This window comes from Perna viridis, chromosome 10, assembly GCF_037379345.1.
Source record: "Perna viridis isolate PV_CMFRI_1.1 ecotype Kerala chromosome 10, ASM3737934v1, whole genome shotgun sequence".
Classification (NCBI taxonomy): Eukaryota; Metazoa; Mollusca; class Bivalvia; order Mytilida; family Mytilidae; genus Perna; species Perna viridis.
The window spans coordinates 26,947,395-26,969,884 of NC_142454.1; the positions used below are offsets into that span (position 1 = coordinate 26,947,395).

General features: G+C 32.3%; 1 protein-coding gene across 2 annotated transcripts; it reads right to left on the reverse strand.

The window, feature by feature from the left end:
• Nucleotides 1–1,065: 1,065 nt before the first annotated feature.
• Nucleotides 1,066–20,968, reverse strand: LOC148605187 (uncharacterized). Of its 2 annotated transcripts, XM_088550164.1 has the most exons (7): nucleotides 20,758–20,968; nucleotides 15,634–15,702; nucleotides 13,990–14,081; nucleotides 12,551–12,650; nucleotides 8,328–8,552; nucleotides 6,261–6,800; nucleotides 1,066–3,243 (listed from the first exon to the last, which is right to left on the reverse strand). In XM_088550164.1, exons 2-7 carry the CDS (start codon nucleotides 15,686–15,688, stop codon nucleotides 2,909–2,911), a joined length of 1,347 nt encoding a protein of 448 aa, XP_088406290.1. In that variant the 5' UTR covers nucleotides 15,689–15,702; nucleotides 20,758–20,968; the 3' UTR covers nucleotides 1,066–2,908. The 2 variants fall into 2 exon arrangements, with proteins under 2 accessions (XP_088406290.1, XP_088406291.1); XM_088550165.1 differs by lacking the exons at nucleotides 15,634–15,702; nucleotides 20,758–20,968 and adding an exon at nucleotides 14,516–15,596.
• Between the last annotated feature and the right edge of the window lie 1,522 nt (nucleotides 20,969–22,490).

Here is a 22,490-nt window from a genome sequence, read left to right on the forward strand (position 1 = left end):
TGTACAAATGGAATGTTGTCACGAAAAAAACTGGAAAGATAGGATTAACCATAAAAATTAGATTTGTTTGACAAATTTTATTCTTTATATTTTTATTCATTTGTGTAAAATATCATTTGCAATGTGTCCTATTGCCTCTAACATTGCGAAACTTTGCTGCGGCCATAATAACTTTTTTTACAGAAAAATCAAATGTAACTCTAAAATTGCATCAAACAACAACAGCGACACCCACTACAGCACACACAAAATATTAATTTACCAAATTTGAAAAAAAAAGTAAATTGTTGTTTTATTCAGTATATAACATTCCGAAAAGAATGGAGTATTGAATACCAATTCGTGTTTAGAACTGAATTGAAGGAGAAATCAAAGGAACCAGACCTTGAAGGGTAATGAAGATAAAACAAATATTCCAGGGATCTTGAGAAGTAAAGGCTTATTAATTAGCATAAACATTCACGTACAAAACGTTACAATGCCTTCGAAGGGCAGTAATACGGATAATGAAAATGAAATGATATATGAAAGTTTTTTTTTCTAGTGAACGTGTTATATTTGACGATGATAAGTTCAAACTTATATGAGGAATCTAATAATGTTATTTTCTATCTTTTTTGTCTTACATGTATGGCATCAAATGAATATTCAAGTCGACTTTATATTATTACTGTCTATAAATGAAATCACAATTATTTTGTTATCGGAAAGACTTATCATGTAAATGTTCAAATCTGTTTTCCCTTGACAAAGTGTTATATACGGGTCTATGAACTAATGTCGATTGGTACCGTTGAGTAATGGATTATTGTTTACGGATATATTGTGTGTTATTTACTCTCTTGAATAAATGGAAAGGAAAATCCCTTATTATATATACTCTATCGCTGTTCTTAGGAAAATCCACCACGTACATTAATCGATATACAGTATTTTCCCGTTTGTGTTAAGTGTATGACAGTCTTTTCTAAAGTTATAAGATCTTTTTGTTAACATGAGGGCATTTAAAAGCAAAAATTTAAAACAAAAAATATATCGAAATAAAATACAAAGGCCATTTAATTATCTTTTTATTAGTCAACGAGACGTTACACAAAATAACATAATATGGTACAACTTCCTTTCCAATTACAACATACAATAACGATGGTTGATTCCAATATGGCGTGCTTCAACGCTTTTTATTCCACAGCCGTGGTAAAACATTGATAAAACATGATCAAGATTTCGAACAACATGTTTGCTGCGTCCATATACAAAAATATGAAGGAACTAGTCTTACTAGGCTCAAAATAAATCACGGAAACTCCCTTTTTTTCATTGTTTTATCACGGGCTGGCCATTTGTTTGCCTTATTTAACCGCTCGTTGTTGCTCGGGTTAAAACAAAGCGGCATAATTGGCCAGCCCATGGTAAACCAAAGACAAAAAGAAGTTTCCATGATTTATTTCGTAAATATGGTTAAAGCTTTGCCTATAATAGACGGAACTTTTGTTCTTACGTAAAACTTTTTGATTATGCACATCTTTATTGTTTTGTCGATATTGTCTCGACTAACGTGAATATTATTACAAAATAAGTATGTCTGCTTTAAACAATCAGTTTTATATTACATACACGAGATAACGTAATTTCTGACAGAGCAATTTTATTCAATTTGTGTTTTAAAGTATATTTTGTTCATGACCAAACTGTGTGAATTATGTTTGTTTTTTTTTAACCATTCTCGTCCTCACCAAAAATATGATATTCGGAAGTCAAAAAAATAGTAAACATTGTCAACACTGAACCCTGAATAATCCGAAAATCTGTCTAAACGATAGATCCGTTTAAATATGTTTTAGACCTCAGTAAACCTAACAACATTGCTTAAACGTACATATATTAGAGTCCAAGAGGAAACATATTTGTAAAACACGCACGATTATTCTCTTGCTACATTTGTGACATGTTTATGTCGTATTATTACACTTATACAGTTCACTTACGCCCATAAGATGACATTTATGTATTTTTTTAAATTTTATTATCCCTAGCTTGTGTTGTACATGTAACTCAAAACATAAACAAGATGAATACATATTGATTTGAATGGCTAAATATATAATTGTGTTTCTTTAATAGTGGACACGCATTAAATGTATTACTGTACTGAAAAAAAAATGAAATACCGAGTAATGTGTTATACAGCAAACGAAAGATAACTCAATCAATATTCTTAACATTTGTGATGATATCGATGATCATAATCTAAACCAGATGGTTGCCGTAAATTATTATCTAAACCGAAGCATAACTGAGGTCCATTATTTTTTTATTTTTTTTTTTGACGACCATCGACCGAGTAGTCTGCATACTGCTTTTTGTTTCAAGGTATCATGAATTACTTGCTACTATTATACTTTTACGGTACTTAAGCGTATCTTGCTCTAGATGACTCGTTAATGATTTACATTGTGATGTCACGTTTCATATTTTGATAGCAAGTCGGTCTTTGTAACATTATACGTACCGGCATATATATCCTACACAGTACGATAATTAAACCTTAAAAGAATAAAAAAATAAGAACAAGAACGGGAATGTAAACCACAAAAAAAATATTAGAACACAAAACTGTGAATAATGATCATTTTACTGGGATTTCCGTGAGCAGTTGACAAAAGCATGGATGAACGGGTATATAAGACCATTATTATGCTCTTTCTTTATCAGAATGGCATATATTACGTTCACAATTTTAAAATATAATACATTGTTTCTTATTTGGTGTCTAAAATATATCGAATTTTACCGCCACTAATATATCGAATTTCATTGCCATCAATGTAATATATGAGTTGTATATGTATAATGTAACATATCATATTAATGTGTCGAATTAATAGAATATTACACAGATTGTGTTCTAATGAGTGGCACAGTTCTTTTGAAATATCCCTTTGGTCAATTGAAGAAACCTACTCATATCAATAATCAATAACAACCCAAGAACAATTCCCAGAATAACAGCACCAAAATATCCAATCCTTTTCGACGAAACACGATCATCTTCGGCACTTGTTTTTCTCCGTTTATAAGACGAAAGCTTTGTTATATTCAGTCTTAAATTGTCTTCGATTTCAGCAAGTGTAGGTTTTAGCTCAATTATCAACTCGTCATACGTTTTGTTTGAAGTTCCTTGCGAAGTCCAGTAAATTAGCCTTTGCCTGTAGTCACATGCACATGGGCAAAAGTTTTCACCTTTAATTCAAATAAAAAATACAATATAAAAAAAATTAACCTTCAGAGTCCATATTTTCAGATATTATTGCAAGTATAATCTTGACAACATTATTCTAAATCGAAGTAGAGAACATTTTGTTATACTAGCTGTATATATGTTAACCAAGCACTTGCGACTACGACGAAGCAAAAAATTGCTTTGGTCAGAAGATGGCTTAGTATAACAAAAAGTAACGGAAAAAATTAGTCATAAACACTTAACAGACGAAAACATTAAACGTATTCAGATAATCCTTGATTACTATATACGCAATAAGTTAAAATCTGTCAAAATTTAAAAAGTATCAGAATGAGAGAGTGGATAAAAAATGGTAAGAAACATACCCAAAATTTTGAAAATTAAATTTGACTATTTGAACCAACAAAATCAAGAGAAAAAAATAACATTTTGCCAAACATTATGGTAAATTGAGTTATGGTTTCATTGAAATGCACTGAAAAAGAACATTTCAAGGGCAGATAAATCTGTCAAAAACCCCATTTTTCTAACATTTTATTGAAAATTATAGGAGCAACTCCAGCGGTGAATAGTTGAAATAATTGTCTTTTTCAAATAGAGAAAGCATATTTGAGTGAACTTATATTGTTGGCTTTTGAAATGCATTTGTATACGATTTATCCAATTTTGCCGGATTACAAAAACCTTAAATATACATTTAAAGAGTAATAACGGAACAAAGATTTGAGCGATATCAATAGAATATATTCCAAGGAGAAAAACAAGGCAGGGATATCAGACACACTCAAAAAAATAACATGAAATAAACGAAGTAAAACACATGTACAAAGAAACAAAAGAAAAAGAGTAACCCGGACTCCATAAAACACTTGAAGCATGGATGAAGTGCACCAGTACAGCAAGCGTCTGATGCCTTTCAAGAAATATACACCGAGTTGCTTATGACATTTTGTTTGTCCCGGGTAGAGCAAAGAGATAAAAAATCTAGTACACGATGTGCATAATTGTTGTTATGGTGTAAATGGATACAATATAAAGATCCACGAGATCATGATGACAACCATTCAGCTTCTGAAGTGAAGACTTCAATTTTATAGCAGCATGCACTGTTGAATAAACCAAACTGTAGGGAGTCAAGCACCGTTCAAAAAGTCTGCGTAGTTACAGCAAGCTCTACCATATGAACTTTGATCTGAAAAATCCGTACACAGTACCTGAAGGCATGTTGCCACATTTTTCCCATATAACTATCAAGTGGGCAACTGTGGAAAATCTTTTTCAGTAAAAATTCTTAAACTTGACATATTTCTGCAACATGTATGAGTGCGCATACTTTTAATTCCTCCGAGGGTCTAAAATTATTAACTAAAATGCTATTTTATCAATAAAACTGCATATAGTGACTGCAACTTATTAGTTTGAGTCGAAATTCTTTTAAAATGCCATATTCTTGCAAAATGTATGAGTGGGGGAACTTTTAATTTCCATGAGGGTCTAAAACTAATGACTAAAATGCTATTTTTCCATATAACCTATATCGTGTGGGTGACAATGACAAATATATTTTAGCCAAAATTCTTAAAATTGACATATTTCTGCAAAATGTATGAGTGCGCACGCTTTTAATTCCCGTAAGGGTCTAAATATTTTTGGCTATTTTTTTTCAATAAAACTATCATTTAGTGGCTGCACATATTAATTCTTTACAAATGCCATATTCTTGAAAAATGTATAAGTGTGAGCACCTCTAATTTCCAACAGGGTATAAAAATTAACGACTAAAATGCTTAATTGTCTCAAATAATTATCATGTGTATAACTGCGACACATATATTTAAATCAAATAATATCAATCAATTTCAGCCAAAATTCTTAAAATTGACACAATTCTGCAAGGTGCATGAGTGGGATCATTTTTAAATTTCAAAATGGTCTGAAATTAATGATTAAATGTTTTACTTTTCTATATGACTATCATATGGGTGACTGCAACTTAAATATATCAGTCAAAATTCACCAAAAATTTCATATTATTTCAAAATGTATGCGTTAGAACACTTTTAAGTTTCATGAAGGTCTAAAATGTCTGTATAAAATATTTAAAATTGTCAATATATATAGGTACTCTGTATCATACTGATGTCTGCAACGACAAAAAAAATCAGTCGAAATTCTTAAAAATCAGGGGCATAGCAGGTACGGAAGGCAATAATTTTTGTTGGTACTGCATGCCATACATAAATGTCTGTCGAAAATTGAAAAAAAAATATTAAGTTCAGACATAGCAAGGATTCCTTCCCATCGAACGAATCGGGGTTCGAGTTTTTTTTTATCACGTACATGTACTGTCAATCAGAGAGGTATTTTAGAGCTAGTGATTGTCAGGTACGATCTGTCAGGAACTCTTATAATCCACGTATCTTCTCTACCTAAAATAGTTCCTGATAGGAGAGTGTCAGGACCCATGACAGATTATGACATAGATTGTCCAAAAGACTGACAAACCCTGACAAGGTGTGTGGCGGGTCATAACAGTTTCTGACAATTTAAAACTGTTCTATGACAGACAATCTTTACAGAATCGAAGGGAGGTTAGAATTGATCGCGACTGCATGAAAGGAAAGTTGACTATACGGAATGATAATTCTTTGCGGTTGTCGAATAGTTTGGTCATCATGAGTTTTCTTTTTTCATCGGCCATGATCAGTATGATTTGTAATTTTGTAAATCTTAGTGCATTTTAAGATATTAGGCTGACTTCATAGTGCCTGTTGTGTCCTGTATTTCAAGTTTTTTGTGGTAGCTGAGGTATATAAAATCCCACCAAGACAGATTGCGCAATGTTCTTTCTATTTGGATCAGATCAGCTATGAAACTGTATTTGTTAGAGTGAAGGCATACGTCAGCAAGTAGCAAGTAGGAGGTCAATTTCCAATTACTAGAATGCCGACTGTCGTTTAAAAAATGCGCGAGCAATACAATGAACAAATAAGCATATTCATGTGTCTTTACTTACTAGTAATCACCGTCAGATTTATAAAATGAACCATGGCTTTGCCTTCCGATATGACATGACATTCATAAATGCCTAAATCAAACCACCTAATCGCCGTTAAAATCAAATGAGGAAATTGAATGTTTCCACCAGAGCTTATCGAAGGCAGTGGAAATTCTTCTGCGTTGAAAAACCGCTTCCAGAAAATTTCATCACCCATAATAGATGGAATTATTGGGCAGGGCAAGCTGATGGTATCTCCTTCACTCGCAATAATATGGTTCGACATGCTGCTTCCAGTTGAGATAATATGCGTGCTACTACCAACAGTGGTTTCAATCGGGTGTGTTGTATGTCGAATGGTTGTAGTCGTGCATTCTATGTTGGCTGTATTTGAATTGGGATCATTCGTTGTGGTATGAAGTCTTGTCCTTGTACCGTAGTTTGATAATGTAGTTGAAGGATAAGCTGTTGTTGTAGTCTCGTCAAGTAGTGATGTTTGCTGATAGCTTGTAGAAGTAATAAGTTCCGACTGTGTTGGCGCAACCGCTGTAGTAATATCTGCAAATATTTCATAAAAGGTAAAAAAGAGGTAACAGAAAAGTAACAGTAACTTCAAAACTTAGGATGATTAATAAGACAGAATGAATTACCAAAATATGATCATGAGTGCCGAAGAGTACCTAGATTTAGCGAGTGTGCAGGTCTAAACCATGATAACAAATTGATTATCCTTTCTATATATATATATAAATTTGGTGTACGGCGGATGGATATTCGTGTTGTGACGTTTTTGCAGGGAAAAAGCTCTAGTCCTAAGTTGGATTCAATAACAATGTTTTTCATTGAAATGTATTGAAATTAAACATGTTCATTTGTTTAAAAGTACAAGCAAGAGATTGGACTCAAGTGATAAAACAATTAAGGAAGACTTTACTATATTTTATACAGAAACTCATGCCTTTAAAAATACAACTTTGTTTGCCATCTAAATGTTTTTAAAAATCTGATATAATAGTAAAAATGGGAACCAAAATTCTTGCGGAAATTAAAAGAAGGTAATCAAGGGACAAAGATCAGACGTGGAAAACATACATACACAACAAAGAACATTAAGTAATTAAACTAAAACATACAAAGTAACAAAAGTAAACGAGTAACAAGGACGCCATTAAAAACTGGGAACATTGACCAGGTGCACCGGTAGGGTAAGCGTCCTGTGCTTTTTTAGAAACACCCGCCGAGTTGGTTAAACAATGTGCAATTATTTCGAGAAATAGGGTGAAGAATTTTTTTTTAAATATTATCCATTGACCAAAACATCCATTCATAGTTACTGTATTCATGAAATCAACATGTCAAAAAAGGAATTATTTTTTTTATTAAATCAAAAATAATGTTTATGTGTTTTGTTAAACATAACCATTACAAATTACATTCTAATGACGTATTGTTTTTACAATTGCACTCATAGGTTGCAGAGAGTTCTCTGTATGTATGTTCTTATTTTTCATGATTTAAGCCATAGTAACATGTCTTGAATAGACATGACTTACATTATAAAATATCATGATACAACATTAAACATGTTAAAAGAACAGTAACAAATAATTTCAGTATTAATAGTCTACGTGCATGATAAAATACATGGATTATATTAATTAACAGATTCAATGGGGCCATGTGATGGATGACTTCATGGTTGAAATAGAGTGCTAGAACTGTAAATGGGAATAAAAAGTATCATGTAAAGGTAAAGATAAACTAAAGCGTTTATTGGTAAGCCTTACTTTTGACGGACGCGAATATCTTATTAAATCATATTTTTGAACAATTGAAGCAATTGAAGACATCGTTTCAATCATTATCAAATTTGAGGCTCTTCTTTATATTCTACTTGTTCCATCATCATCATTTTGAAGCTTGATAATCTGTATATGTTTCATTCATACGTTTCATAGACAGAACAATTTGAAATTAAATTAGCCTTATCCAAAGGTAACTACAGAAAAAAAAGTTATATGTTTTACATATACACCAGTTGCACATATCTTCAATTCTTACGGTAGATTGGTACCTTATATTTACCTTGCAATGTCTCACATATGTAGTTATATTGATTAGAACATACACGGTCATTCATTTTATATTCGTTGCTGGCTTTATTCATAAAGAGGCAATGTTCCCTTTGAGTCCCATGAAGGAAGTTATTAGGTTCTCCAGAATTCCAATCAAGGACAGTAATATCTTCCTTTGTAGATGACCAGACCCATGTTCCTTCGTTGAACATATCTGTGCCACCAATCCAAAAACCTGCAGTAATATGACATAGTACTGATCTTTATATTTAGGCAATAAGCGTGTTTTGAAATGGATTCTTTTTAATACAATATGCATATTTTAGTTTCGTTACATTTTAATAAATATATCTCCCATCATCGTTAAACAATTTTAGTTTCGGGGATTTCTTACATAGCATCTACCTGAAAGAACCTGAGATAAAAGATACTAGAGACACTGTGAAATCGGCCTCATATCTTGACCTACACTTAGAGATCGATTGTAAAGCAAAACTATTGACAAAACTTTACGACAAACGTGGTGTCTTTTCACTTGGAATTTTTTTAACTTTTCTTCATCTGTGGCAACATCCCTTCAGTATCTACGTATGTAGTTTTCATATCATAACTCATGCCAGAGCTTGCCGTGACTACAAACAATTTTTGTATCGCGTTAGACTTCTTACAAGTAGGCTTCTGGAACAGGCTTATGTTGTTACAGGATTGAAGAAAGCACTACAGAAGTTTTACGGTCGTCATCATGATCTCATAGTGTACCATAGAACTGATTTTTGCAAGGTGTCATAGTTTTCTTTCCTCTTTAGTCTATCCCAGACTTGACCTTTATGAACAACTTCGATGGGTGTTCCTGCAAAAACAGAGGACGCTTACCCTACCGGTGCACCTGGTCCATGCTCCCAGTTTTTAGTGGAGTCCGAGTTCCTCATTTACGTGTGTTCCTTTGTATGTATTGTTTTGATAACCTCATGTTTTTTGTTGTGTTTGTCTGTTTTCCATGCCTGAACTTATTACATTCTTATTTCCGCTAGAATCTTGATTCCCTTGATTACTCTCTCAATTCTGTAAACGTATTAACTTTGGCGTTTTACGTTAAATAAGGACATATGTGGTCGCGGATAAAAAGAATGATGAGCGTTTTAAGTGATATAAATCAAATCCGGGGTACTATTTTGCGCGCTACTTTGTCCACGGCGAAAATTAGCAAAATATAGTACACCGCGAAAATTAATACGTTTACAGTAATTTCCTTTACTATTTTCAAATATATTTGTTTGTATACCACATGTAAATCAGATAAATTGATTCGTATGAGTTTGTTTATTATGATCACAGAATAAAATTTATTTGTTAATCAACTTGGGAGAATACATCCCAATGGTTTATAAGTGATTTTTATGTGTAGAAACTTTTTATTCTAAATATGAAATAGCAATCATATTTCAAACGTTTTGTCAAATTGTCAAAAGTGATATTTGTAAGTAAAAATGCAGTCATAGTCATGTGAATGTCACTAAAAGGTTTTGATGTTAGGCTTCAAATACATATTCAAGGTACAATTTCAAACATGCAGCAAATTTATATTTAAGTACATATTTAAGTAGTGAAAGTAATAATTCAATGTAAAGGTTATTGTTCTATGGTCTGTCAGTACTTACTATGCACGTCCAGTCTTTCATTTTTATCAATATGATAATTATTTGTGTTGATTTGATAACATCATGTACGAATCAATTCATTGCCAAATAACCCATGACCTAAGCTTTCAAACAGTATCAAGAAAGCTGGGGTCACATTTATGCACTTTTTTTGAATGCCAAATAATCCGAAACCTTAAGTAAAGTTGCTGAGACTGACTCATGGGTAGCATGGACCAGGTGCACCGGTAGGGTAAGCGTCCTCTGCATTTCTAGAGTTCGCAGAGTTGCTCATAAAAAGTCAAGTCCGGAGTAGACGAAAGAGGGAAGGAAAATTATGTCACATTGAACAAATCAGTTGTTATAGCACAGATGGATACACCGTAACGATCCACGAGTTCATGATGACAACCATAGTTTTTTTTGTAGTTATGACCTCAATCCTGTAGCGACATAACCCTGTTTCTAGAAGAAGCCTATTTGTTGAAAGCGATACAACTTTGTGTAGCTCGGCAAGCTCTGGCTTTAATGGTCCTTTTCGAGAAAAAAATAAAAGTCTAGAATAGATTTGATGAAGAGGATAAGAGAATTATAGGACCGTACAAGTAATAAAGACATATTTTTACTATTTTTGTCAGGATCTGAAATCAATTTACATAACTGTGTTCTTTTCACAAGTTAAAACAGCATTCCACGGCGATTGCAAAATTGCAACTGGAACAAATTATTTGAATAATTAAAAATACAATGTACATGTTGTCATTAAAAATCGGTACCAGAACCTAATTTAAGGTCAATGTAAAACCAACGAATTCCATTTGTCAGAGACAACTTTTTTATTTTAATCCTGGTATACTGAAATGAACACCGGTTTCCGTTTTTTTGTAGTGTTTTCGTTTCATTGTTTTTGATTGTTTGTATTTTTAGTTTTGTGTATGCGTATTTCAGGTTCATTTGCTTTCTGTGTGGTTATATCACTATCATCGATTTTGGTAATGATTGATTGACTGATTGTTGGGGTTTAACGCCCGAGCAGCAATATTTCAGCTATATTCAGGCGATGAACATGAAATGGGTGATAAAATGAACATGGAATGATGATGATGTTCATAAAATATGGGAAGGGACACAGGGATAATGAGGTTGAAAATGTTTTATTGCCACTGGAAATAGGTAGAGGTGGGTAAGTTCGGGCAAATTAGCCTCCTGAGGTGGAGTCCTATGGTTCCTACTCCAAAAGAATACCACAGAAGGGGTCTTTAACGTACGAGGAACGTGGCATATCTCCCAACACGGTGCACCACTATGATTGGCGGTCATGTTTTCCCTATTATGGCCTGACGACTCCTGCATGTAACACGCTAGGGGTACCTCATTCCACCACCTGTGGCACACAACCCAGTCACTCAGAGGGAAGAGCGCCCTACCCCCTCCCCCTGCTAAGGTTCTGAGCACTATTTAGTCGCCTCTTACGACAAGCTTAGCGCTGCTGCAGGCCTATTGTTTTGACAGTCGGACACTGTTTGTGGTAATTTTCTATTCACCCCCAACATATTTCGTTGAAAATGATTCATTAAAATTCAATAAGAATGACTCATTATTGTCTTTGTTTTGTTTGTTTGTTGGGGTTTAACGTCCGAGCAGCAATATTTCAGCTATATTCAGACAATGAACATGAAATGAATGATAAAATGAACATGAAATGAAAAAAAAAGGATGGGTCACAAGGATAATAGGGTCGACAAATTTTGATTGCCACTAGAAAAAGGGGAATGGGTAAGTCGGGCAATTTAGCCTCCTGTGGCGGAGCGCAAAGGTTCCTACTCCTATCGAATACCACAGCAGGGTTCTTTAACGTTCGAGGAACGTGGCAGCTTTCCCAACACGGTGCACCACTATGGTTTGCGGTCAGGTTTTCCGTATTATAGCCTGACAACCCCAGCATGTAACACGCCAGGGGTACCCCATTCCACCACCTGGGGCACACATCCCTGTTGCTCTGTGGGCAGAGCGCCTAGCCCCCGGCTAGGTTTCTGAGCACTATTTAGTACCCTTATACTACAAGCTTAGCGCTGCTGCAGGCCTATTCTTTTAACACCCGGACCTGCACGGGGATCATTATTTTCTGTAACGTGGTTAGGCTTAGATGACTTTAATATAAACATCTTCAATGTTTAATTCAAATGGTTTTAGGTAATAATGTAAACACAATGTGCAGTGCAAAAAAAAGGCCACCAATACTCCAACACTAAATATCTAGCTGAAGCAGAGGCGTGTCATGAAATTGACAGAATACATGTATCTGCTAAAAACAAAACTGAATAGTTGAAGACTGGTTAGATGTGCATGTGTTAAGGATTGCTTCAACAATTTCTCAAGCTTATTAAGTAACATGCATTTGTAAACTAGTAAGTATAAAAAAAGTTTACAAATGATTAGAGTTACTTTTTAAAACATGTCAACAACATATCGAAATGTGCAGTACAAATGATCGGTATTATTTGTGTATTTATATGTGTTCTAAAAATCAAAACGTAAAATGTTTAAATGTCGCGAGCGAAGATATCGTGCGAAGGGAACTAAAAACAAACAGTACCTTCTTTAGCAGTTTCTAATCTGCACTTGTTTCTCAGAAACTCTAATACACTAGATGTTTTTGGCTCGGCAAGTTTACCCCCCATTTCTGAACAGTCATCCTGAAAAAAAAAACAACATTTGAAGTAACAAATACTATGTTTTTATGTTTACTCATTACATTGATTCTTAATATTCACTATATATGTTTTCGCTGCAACACACGCGGATATTCACATAAATTTGCACACTACATTTGGAATACGGTTATAGCTTAATTTAAGACTTATTTATTTTCGGTACAGTGTCAAACCTCTGCTAGTCGAAGTCTGCAACTAAAAAAAAATATTAACAATACGATTTCCTTGTAACAAGCATTTTTACCTTGACTTGAAAAACAGAGTGCTTTAAAGATTCTTGCGTCGAATTCACAAAAGTCGTAAGAGTAAAGTTGATCATAGGTAATGACGTAACAATCTAAAATAGTATTGTGACGTCATAATTTACGATAAATTTCACACTTACGGCTTTTTTTTTAAATCGACGCCAGTGATAATCAATATCCAGAATATCTACAAGTCTGTTGAATTGATGAAGCCGGAAGTGCATGGCAATGCTCTTTATTCAATACAGATGATAACAACTTGAAATTGGGTAATCTTATTGAATACTTACGTAATTTAAGCCTCTAAAATATTATTCGAAATTATAGTGATAGAGACATATTTCGAATGGCTTACCTCACAATCATTCCAACATTTTAAAACTATACGGAGAACTTTTCTGAAACTTTTATACATTTTTGTTTTGTTTTGTATACACAAAATCCATAAAAAATATTTTTTTGTACACGAATTGAATAGAAGTTTTGATATACGCAAATGGCAGAAATCCTTGTCTTTGATACATGTTTTACAACATAAACAGAAAGAAAACGAATCATGTCACGATGCTATTTACGATTTAAGTATATTTCACTTAAAATTTAGTTGTTTATTTTTTAATATTTTGTAGAAAAAAAATATCCCCCAAAACCAAAAATGGATCAATTATAACAATGCTTCGGGTGAGAAAAATAATTCTTTACATATGCACGGTGAATTTTCTATAACAATATCAGGCGATGTACAACAGTTAGTGTGATATTATATACACATTTATGAAAATTGAATAATGACAAAACTTTGCAGGTTTCCTACATTAAATTATAATTTAAAATGATTTTAATATGTGTTCATGCGAAAAATGACACTTTGAACTAATTTAGGGTGTGTTCAATTGTGTAGTATTTTTAGGGTGGCAAGACTTAAAAGAGAACACCTTAACTGTAGCGGATTTTTCATCCTGGTGGTTTTGTTGCATTTTTTGGCGTATTCACCATTTTCATTCTCATTATAAAGTCTGTCTTATATACAAATCTCCACAACAATGAATAACAAATTCATATAAAATTAATCTTACCTGTGCGCTTTCCCAACTTTTTGTTATGGTACTTAGCTTAAAACACGAGCCTTCCGAAAAATGCCAGCCATATTCACAGGCGTGAAATCGTGCTACAATTTACAAATATAATTACTTTTACTTAAACTATTTTTAAAGATAACGAATATTAACTGAACTCAAGAAAAAATCGCGGTTTGTATTTGTTCTATTCTAATTGCTTTTTTTGTTTTTGTTTTTGTTTTATTTTTGTTTTATTTTTATTTTTCATTTTCTTTTGTTTTGTTTTGTGTGATTTTTTTTTGTTTTGTTTTGTGGTCTTTTTTAAAATGGGAATTTCTTACGACATGCAACATTTCTTAATTTTTTTTGCACATTATTTGAACCGATGAAATTGGAAATTATTATACGACATGCGAGGTCTCTTAAAAAGATATTGTTTTAAAACATGTATCGATATTTGAACTGATGACATGGTTGTTCAAAAATGGTTTCCTGCGTATTAAGATTCAATAAACGACTCTGAAAACTTGAAATATGAGTTTACTTGTATATGAAACTGAAATAATAACAATACGAGCAGATGCAATGCGGACTTGAATTATTATCAATGACTGATAGTCGTTCAGCGTTTCTGCTTTTAAACTGAGGCACAATCAGTGATTCGAGAACCTGCCCGATGTAGCGTTCCCCGGTCAAGTTTCCTGGAACATTTATAAAATCTGAATTACTGTAATTGGAGATGCAATCATATACCAGAGACGAATTTTACAGTTGTCATTATCTTTTGTTTATGTAAAGGCAGCATTTTTTGTATATATACCTTAAATCGTCAAAAAGCGGTACCCACTAAGAGCCTTTTTTCTTTAGATCAAGGCTCTTAAATTCAGACGTTATGTCGACAGGCAGTTTATCAATATGTATAGGCTGTAGTTTTCATCAAAAAGGGACTTTCTTGAACTTCAATGCAATTGTTTTCATGTTATTTGTTACATTTTGGATAGACAGGCGTCTATAAAACATCAATTGACGTTTAAAGCAGGTCGGGTAGCAAATGGATTGCGCCGTACCAACCGACCAAGAGACATGTCCTCTCGATTTAACGTCATGTGAAATCGTCCGAATCTTAGGAGTTATAGCTTTTTTACAGCATTTTACACCATGAATGTTTTCTAACCAGTCGACCGATAATCACGTAGTTTTAGTCAACTTGCTTTCCTTTTGTTTACTAAGATATACCAGCAAAGTGTATTTCAACAATGTTTTGGCATCTTCGCTTTCGTGATTATATTCTACGACAATTAGCTTCATATCGACTGCAATTTATTTAAATACTAACATTTTACACGCAAATAGTTTTGAGCTTGTCTTTTACATGAAAACTATGTTCCACTAGCGGTTATGATGTGGGAATTACTCGCTTCACTTTAATTGTATATGATAATGAATTGCAAAAAATGACTTTTGTCTCAGGTGGCTTAAATATTTTCCTTGTGCATATATATATATATATATATATATATATATATATATATACTTTTCAATGATACAAACATTTCATCCTTTTATCGACATAATGTTAAGATTCTTATTTTTAGTTTACAATCAATGTAGTTATATAGGAAGGAAAACCGTTAGATTGAAATGTATCAAAGGTTTACTTACAAACCGCAATAAAGATGTGTATTCCCAATATCAAAAGAAAACGATGTGTTCTCATTATTACGAATGTACCTGAAACATCAATAAATGTGTAAATATTTTTGTGAAAACCAGGCATATTTTGGAAATTTCCAAACATAAGTATCAGACAAACTGTAGTCTATATTCATTATGACATATGAATAATTATTGTTACTTATTACATGCAACAGTTGGGAATCATTTTGATAAAATGTAATTGAATTGTAAGTATCATAAAAAATACCCGATATGGTTCCTTTGCAGTGCAATTCTATTTCATTTCACTTTCAAATAATAACATTGATAATTGCAAATTTATTAATTGCACACCTCTTCATATAAGACATAATTTTAGGTTAATTAGAATATCACGTGTTTACAAATTAACTGTACCTTATCTTACCATGTAACAACTTAATTATGTTTTGACGGAGGTTAATACGTCCAATTTCTTATGTGAAAATATGTATTGCTTTATTTAAATCAAGCGTTTTCTTCGCAAATAATGAAAACAACAGGAAGATAACGGGATAATATTCAACAATTTTACGTTATTGAACCGTGAATGGAAAATGACTTATTAACTCTCCTTTTTCCATCTTAGATATCGTTTTAATCGGATAGTAAGTACAATGACATCGTAAGTTAATTTATTCCAAGTCTACAATTAGTCGTTACATAAACCGTTGAAAGAAAAATCTATCATATAGGTGGATTATTCAAAATCTGGCAATTTAAATGTGACGTAATAAAGTTATGAACGATTTTGGAATTATATTGCCATTTACCGATTTTCCCATGATTTTTATAGTTGACGAACTTCACATTGTGAGAACAGTGATCAATTCTAGGGAATGTCTGAATAACTCTTGATTTCAAAAACATATGTTTATGAAAAGATCATTTCTGAATGTCTGCATGTTTTGCATAAGTCAAAGGCACTTTTGACATTTTTTCTGCTGGCTACAATTCAGATTCGTACTATTAATGCAGCATAGTTAAACACAAATAAGATTTGTTTTAGCATTTTTGCAAAATGATAAAAGATCCGGTTCAGGAACAATTTTGACAGAACAGTTCTAGAATTATCTTTTTAAACAGTCTTCTTAGTGCCAACACCTAAACGGCCATTGTAGAAACAGCTATACGGGAAGAGACCAATAGATCAATTTATACTATCTTGCATGTAGTACAATTCATAGTAATTTATTTTTAATAACATGTAAGACCATTTTTTTTTTATTTGTATCAGGAATAGATTTATTGATAAACTTTTATTCATTTTGTTCTTTCGAACTGTATTTCTGGTAGTTCTGAGCCAGTTTCGTGAAACATATCTGATCTGCAAACTCTGCATAGAAAATTCCATCTTAAAGTACAATCGGATTGTTTTTGGCCTAACAAAGGTCTCGGATACATTGCCCTTAATACGCAATTCAGCATCCTCCGATTTACTAAATTATAATTTTGCGATTTGAGCCCATTAATTCAAACAAAATTTTATGCAGTTTTCCCTATCCGTTATTTGTACATTTTTGACAAATTAATGTTATTTGCGATTCAATGTGGTCAGGGCATTTAATTGTTTAAGCTACGTTTCTATGAATCATTCAATGAGATCCAGTCTCATGACTAGTAAAACGGACACAGAAGAGATGCAGTATAGTCTTTAAGAACATTTGTACATGTTACTCTTCCATTGGTTTAAAGTGACCGTATACAGGTCAAAATCATCCTATTTACCATAGAAAGCAATTGAAAACTTGCAATATATTCCAATAATAGACCAATATAGTTAGTTCAAACATCATAACATCATTGGCGATGAAAGGAAATTTGTCACAAAATTAGTACTCATTTTGAGAAAATAGGTAAATGATTTTCCTCGCCGTTCAAGTTCACTCAAGTAATATAGATACTTAGTTTACATAAATATTAGCCAAGACCATGAACAATGCTGTAATTAGTATTATATGGTATTGTATTATTAACGTTTCAGACTTTCATATCATTTTTCTTGTAAATTATGTGTATAGTACATTGTATAATCAAAAACTTCTGAACAAACATATTGGAGTGGGTGAAATTCTTCTAACTAATGTTCAAAAAGACTTATATCAGACTTAATATATCATATTCATGAAATATTGCAGTATTACAAATTTCAAAATAACTAACACACTAAGGCTTTATTCGTTGAATTGGGCTTATTGGAACTCTTGGTGGTTGATTTAGGCTAAATGTAACTTTTTTAGCTTTGATTTTGATAACTTCTTCATTATACAATTGTATTTTTCGATTTAGAATTCCCTATACACTAACTTTTAGTGATGTTGATAAGCGGTAACTCCTTAAAACAAATACGCAACGTATCGACAATTGTAATATACATGATATATATGATTGGTATATTGTTTTAATATTCATCTAATCACAAACTGTTTACTATTGTTGTATATGTACAATTAGATGGATGTATCTAGATCTCATATCTTAGATGTTAACTGTACATTAACGAATGCTTATATGTAAATGTATAAATGATCATCTAAAATACAGGTGTGAAAATAGTTAAAGTATTTATAGTTCTGGAACAATATTATTTTACTACTATATTATTACTTACTATTGTTATTTCGAATGCCAACTCCATTTGCTTTTATGTAAAAATTCATAGCAAAATCATGCTAACGTTGGTTCAAAGGAGTCATTTACCTTGGGCCAACGTAGGGTATCCAATGTTGGCCCAACATGGTAGGTGCAAAGAGAGCCAACGGAGGCAAACAATAGTTGGGCAAACGGTAGCCCAACGTAATGCCAACGTTAATCCAACCATATGATCAGACGATTGTATTGCTTAAAATATTAGTTAACATAGTTTAATTTTGAGTTTCCTGGTCATGTCGCAGAGTGCTGATGCTGTGCATTCCTTCAGAGTAAACGTTCACTTTTCTCCTCAGTTGATCATATAAATTCATTAGAGTAAGAATATACTAATGACAAGCTGATTGTAGTTAACAAGATTAAAACAAGAAAATCTAGTATAACATCAGCAGTTACTACGAGCATTGGTATACTAAATATTGAAAATTTGCATTTTTTTGCATTGATTAGACATATGATAATGTCTGTCACTGTTTTGTGTTTAGAATGAATTTACATTGAAAATATATATACATTTGTTCAAAATCAAAGACAACTTTTGTTTTGTAAAAGGTGTATTATGCTCTCAGTTAAAACGCTGCATAAGGGGGAGATAATCATGTACACTATTGTCATCATAAATTAGATTTGGTTATTCATAGTAATTTTTTTGTGTTATTAAGTTCTAAATATTACAAGCGAATACTTGTTGCATGAATGTTAAACATGCAGTTAACAGAATTCGACAAAAGAGCCAACAATACTTTTTGAAAGAAGTAAAACTATATTAATAAATATATATATTTTGGCGTTTCAACGTTGGGCCAACGTTGGTCCAACTTAGTATTGCAATGCAATATTTGCTTCCATACATCAGGATTTTCTTTCTAGTTTTACTTTCTTGAGACCAACACACATTTTTGCATCAGAAATAATACTAAGTCTTTTTCAACATGTTTGTTACCAAAGTCGTTTCGACGTTGGTTCAATGTTGGTTTAGTGTTGGCTCACTATTGATTATGGGTTGGACAAATGTAGAAAAATGCAAATCATGTAATCATGGTTTTGATTTGAAAATCAAAATTTAACAATACTCTCACGCAGTATTCGCTTCTAATACAAGTTTTTTTTAAAAAGAAACATAAAATGAAATGGTTGATCAAATATAGCAGGGCCAACGTTGGACCATAATTGTGGCCAACGTAAAACGTTTGTATGATAAGAAAATATTTAAAATTTCAAAATGTCGTGTTTAATCATGTGGTTGTCAAGTAAAAACCATTTTGGTTAAAAATAAATCAAGAAGAAACATTTCCAGAACTACGGACTACAACATTGGGCCAAAGTAGGGCCAACGTTGTCTTGCTAACGCCAACTTAAAGCAAACGATCCAACCATTAGCCAACGTTGGCCCAACGGAGGCATGCTGTCTGGGTTATCGTGTTCAGACAAGCATGCTTACTTTTGTTTCAATTAATAAATCTTTCAAAAAGGAGTGAAGCTTTCACATTTTACACCATGTTTCTTTTTATTGTAACTCGTGTTATTTTCTTTAACAAGATACCAAAATGAAATCTTTAAAACGAAATACATCGCATATATAAAAAGTTGATAAGAACATATGTTCGTAAAGCTACATATGTATTTGAAATTAATAACCTTAAAGTTAAAAAAAACAAATCATTAAAGTTTTCATTCTCAAATGTCGTCATTTTCATAAATGGTGCAGTTAAATTAAAATCACAAATGTACAAATCAAACCGCCAACATCGTTCCTGACAATCTGACTATCGGGGAGTTACTTCGTATGGCTGAATTATTTTTTGAACTTTTTATGTCAATGAAACACGAATCTTTTTTTTTCTATTAAAAGAGTAATCAAGGGAACCAAGGTTATAGCGGTAATCAAAAGAATGTAATCGAGGGACAAAGACCCGACATGGAAAACAGACATACACAACAAAGAACATACAGTAACTAAAATGATACATACAAAGTAACAAAGCAAATGAGCAACTCGAACTCCACTTAAACCTGGGAGCATAGACCAGGTGCACCGGTAGGGTAAGCGTGTTCTGCTTTTTTAGAAACACCCGCCGAGTTGCTCATAAAAAGTCAAGTCCGGGGTATACAAACGAAGAAAGGAAAACTATGACCCATTGAATAAATCTATTTCCATGGTGCAGATGGATACAAGATAACGATCCACGAGTTCATGATGACGACCATAGAACTTCTGTAGTGATGACTTCAATCTTGTAGTAACATAACCCTGTTCCAAAAGCCTATTTGTTAGAGTTCTAGTGCGATACAAAAAGTCTGCGTAGACTTAAGAATCATAACTCAAATGTAGACATTACATAGACATTAATGCTTCATCAATGTATACAAATGTATATGGTTTCTAATAACAAAGTTTCCCAACTGATAACATATAGGCTACCTCATGAAGAAATATCTTACCTTATCCCTAGGTTAATCTTTGTTGACTAACTTAACTTTGAAGCAGTGTATATATCCTAATTGTTCTATAAAGTTGGCATAAATATCTTCTTATAATCAATGTCTGATGACTTATCATTTTGTGAATAGAAAACATGACTTGAATGATCAGTAAAATACTAATTGGCAGCAATAATTTTGAAATTTACAAAGCAATACAATCAAGCAAAACTAAAATTATGCAATGCTTCATAGAACTAAAAAGTAAAATTCAGAACAATATGCAAGTTTATGTCAAATATTTATCAACAAGGTATCATATTTCCCAGGGGAATATATTGTTTGAAATAATAATACTAAATTAAATTCTCCGGAAAAATGATCACATTCATAATATTCTGAATTTTGATTGTTTTATTTAGAGTTATGTAAGGTTAACATGAACAACATTTTAGTAGCTCTGGATTATTAATACGAAGTTGTCTTAACTTTGGTGTTTTATGAAGCATTGTACAAATGTACCATTGTAATTTTGTTGAATTGTTTTTCTTTATTAATTCCAAAATTGTTGCTCCAATATTGTTTTTTATCTTAAAAGGAGAAAACTCTGATTTTCTTATCCTTAAAAGTCTCAACATTCAGGTATTCCACTCCACTTATGTTATTTTGTCCGAATCATATTAAACAAACCAGTCAAAAAGTTATCCCCTAAATACCGCTTGCTTCGCGGAGAAGCAGTGAATGAATATCAATTCTGATTGGATGGTCAGTAATGTTACATTTCAATAATTATAATTTATACAAAAAATCCTTAATTGTTATATAGCATAAGTACAATAAAAAAAGCTTCATAGTAAATTAGCTTAAAACAAAGTAAAGTAAAATAATACACCGTAAAAACAAAGCTTTTAAGAGTAAGTAAGTGAACCAAGATTCTAGCGGAAATCAAAAGAATGTAATCCAGGGATAAACCAGACGTGGAAAAAGAGACAAACACAATAAAGAACATAAAATAACTAAAATAATACATACAAAGTAACAAAAGTAAATGAGCAACACGGGCTCCACTAAGAATTGGAAGCATGGACCAGGTGCATCGGTAGGGTAAGCTTCCTCTGCTTTTACGAGAATCAGCCTTGTTTGTAAACAAAATAAAACAAAACAAAACAAAACAAAAAAAAAACAACATGCATTTACAATGCACACGACCTATACATATATACATAAATTGTCAATGAATGTCAATGAACTCATGTGTAACGGAATTCTACACTACAGGAATTTAACTACTTATTTCATGTACTTTTAATGCCGATATAAAATAAAATCAGTACTTTTCTTTCGAATAACATTTCAGTAAGGAATTTCTATCGGTAATTTCAGTACTTACCTGTTTTTGTCATTTTACAGTACTTTGATTTTTTGTTATTTTACAGTACTGTAAATTTTAGTCAATTTTTAGTACTGTAAATTTTAGTCAATTTTTAGTACTGAAAATTTCAGTAAACTTTCACTACTGAAAATTTAGTATACTTTCGGTACTGTAAATTTCAGTAATTTTTCAGGACTGTGGTTTTCTGTCGTTTTTCAGTACAAGTAATTTATTTACGATGATTTATCGAAAAAAAACATTAGCTTCGTGTTGTCAGAATATTCAACTTCGTTCATTTTAATGTTTATATAAACAAAACAAATGTGCAAAATGACGTAATTTGTTTACAGATCTTTCGAGCGTTTTACCGAGAAGAAGATAA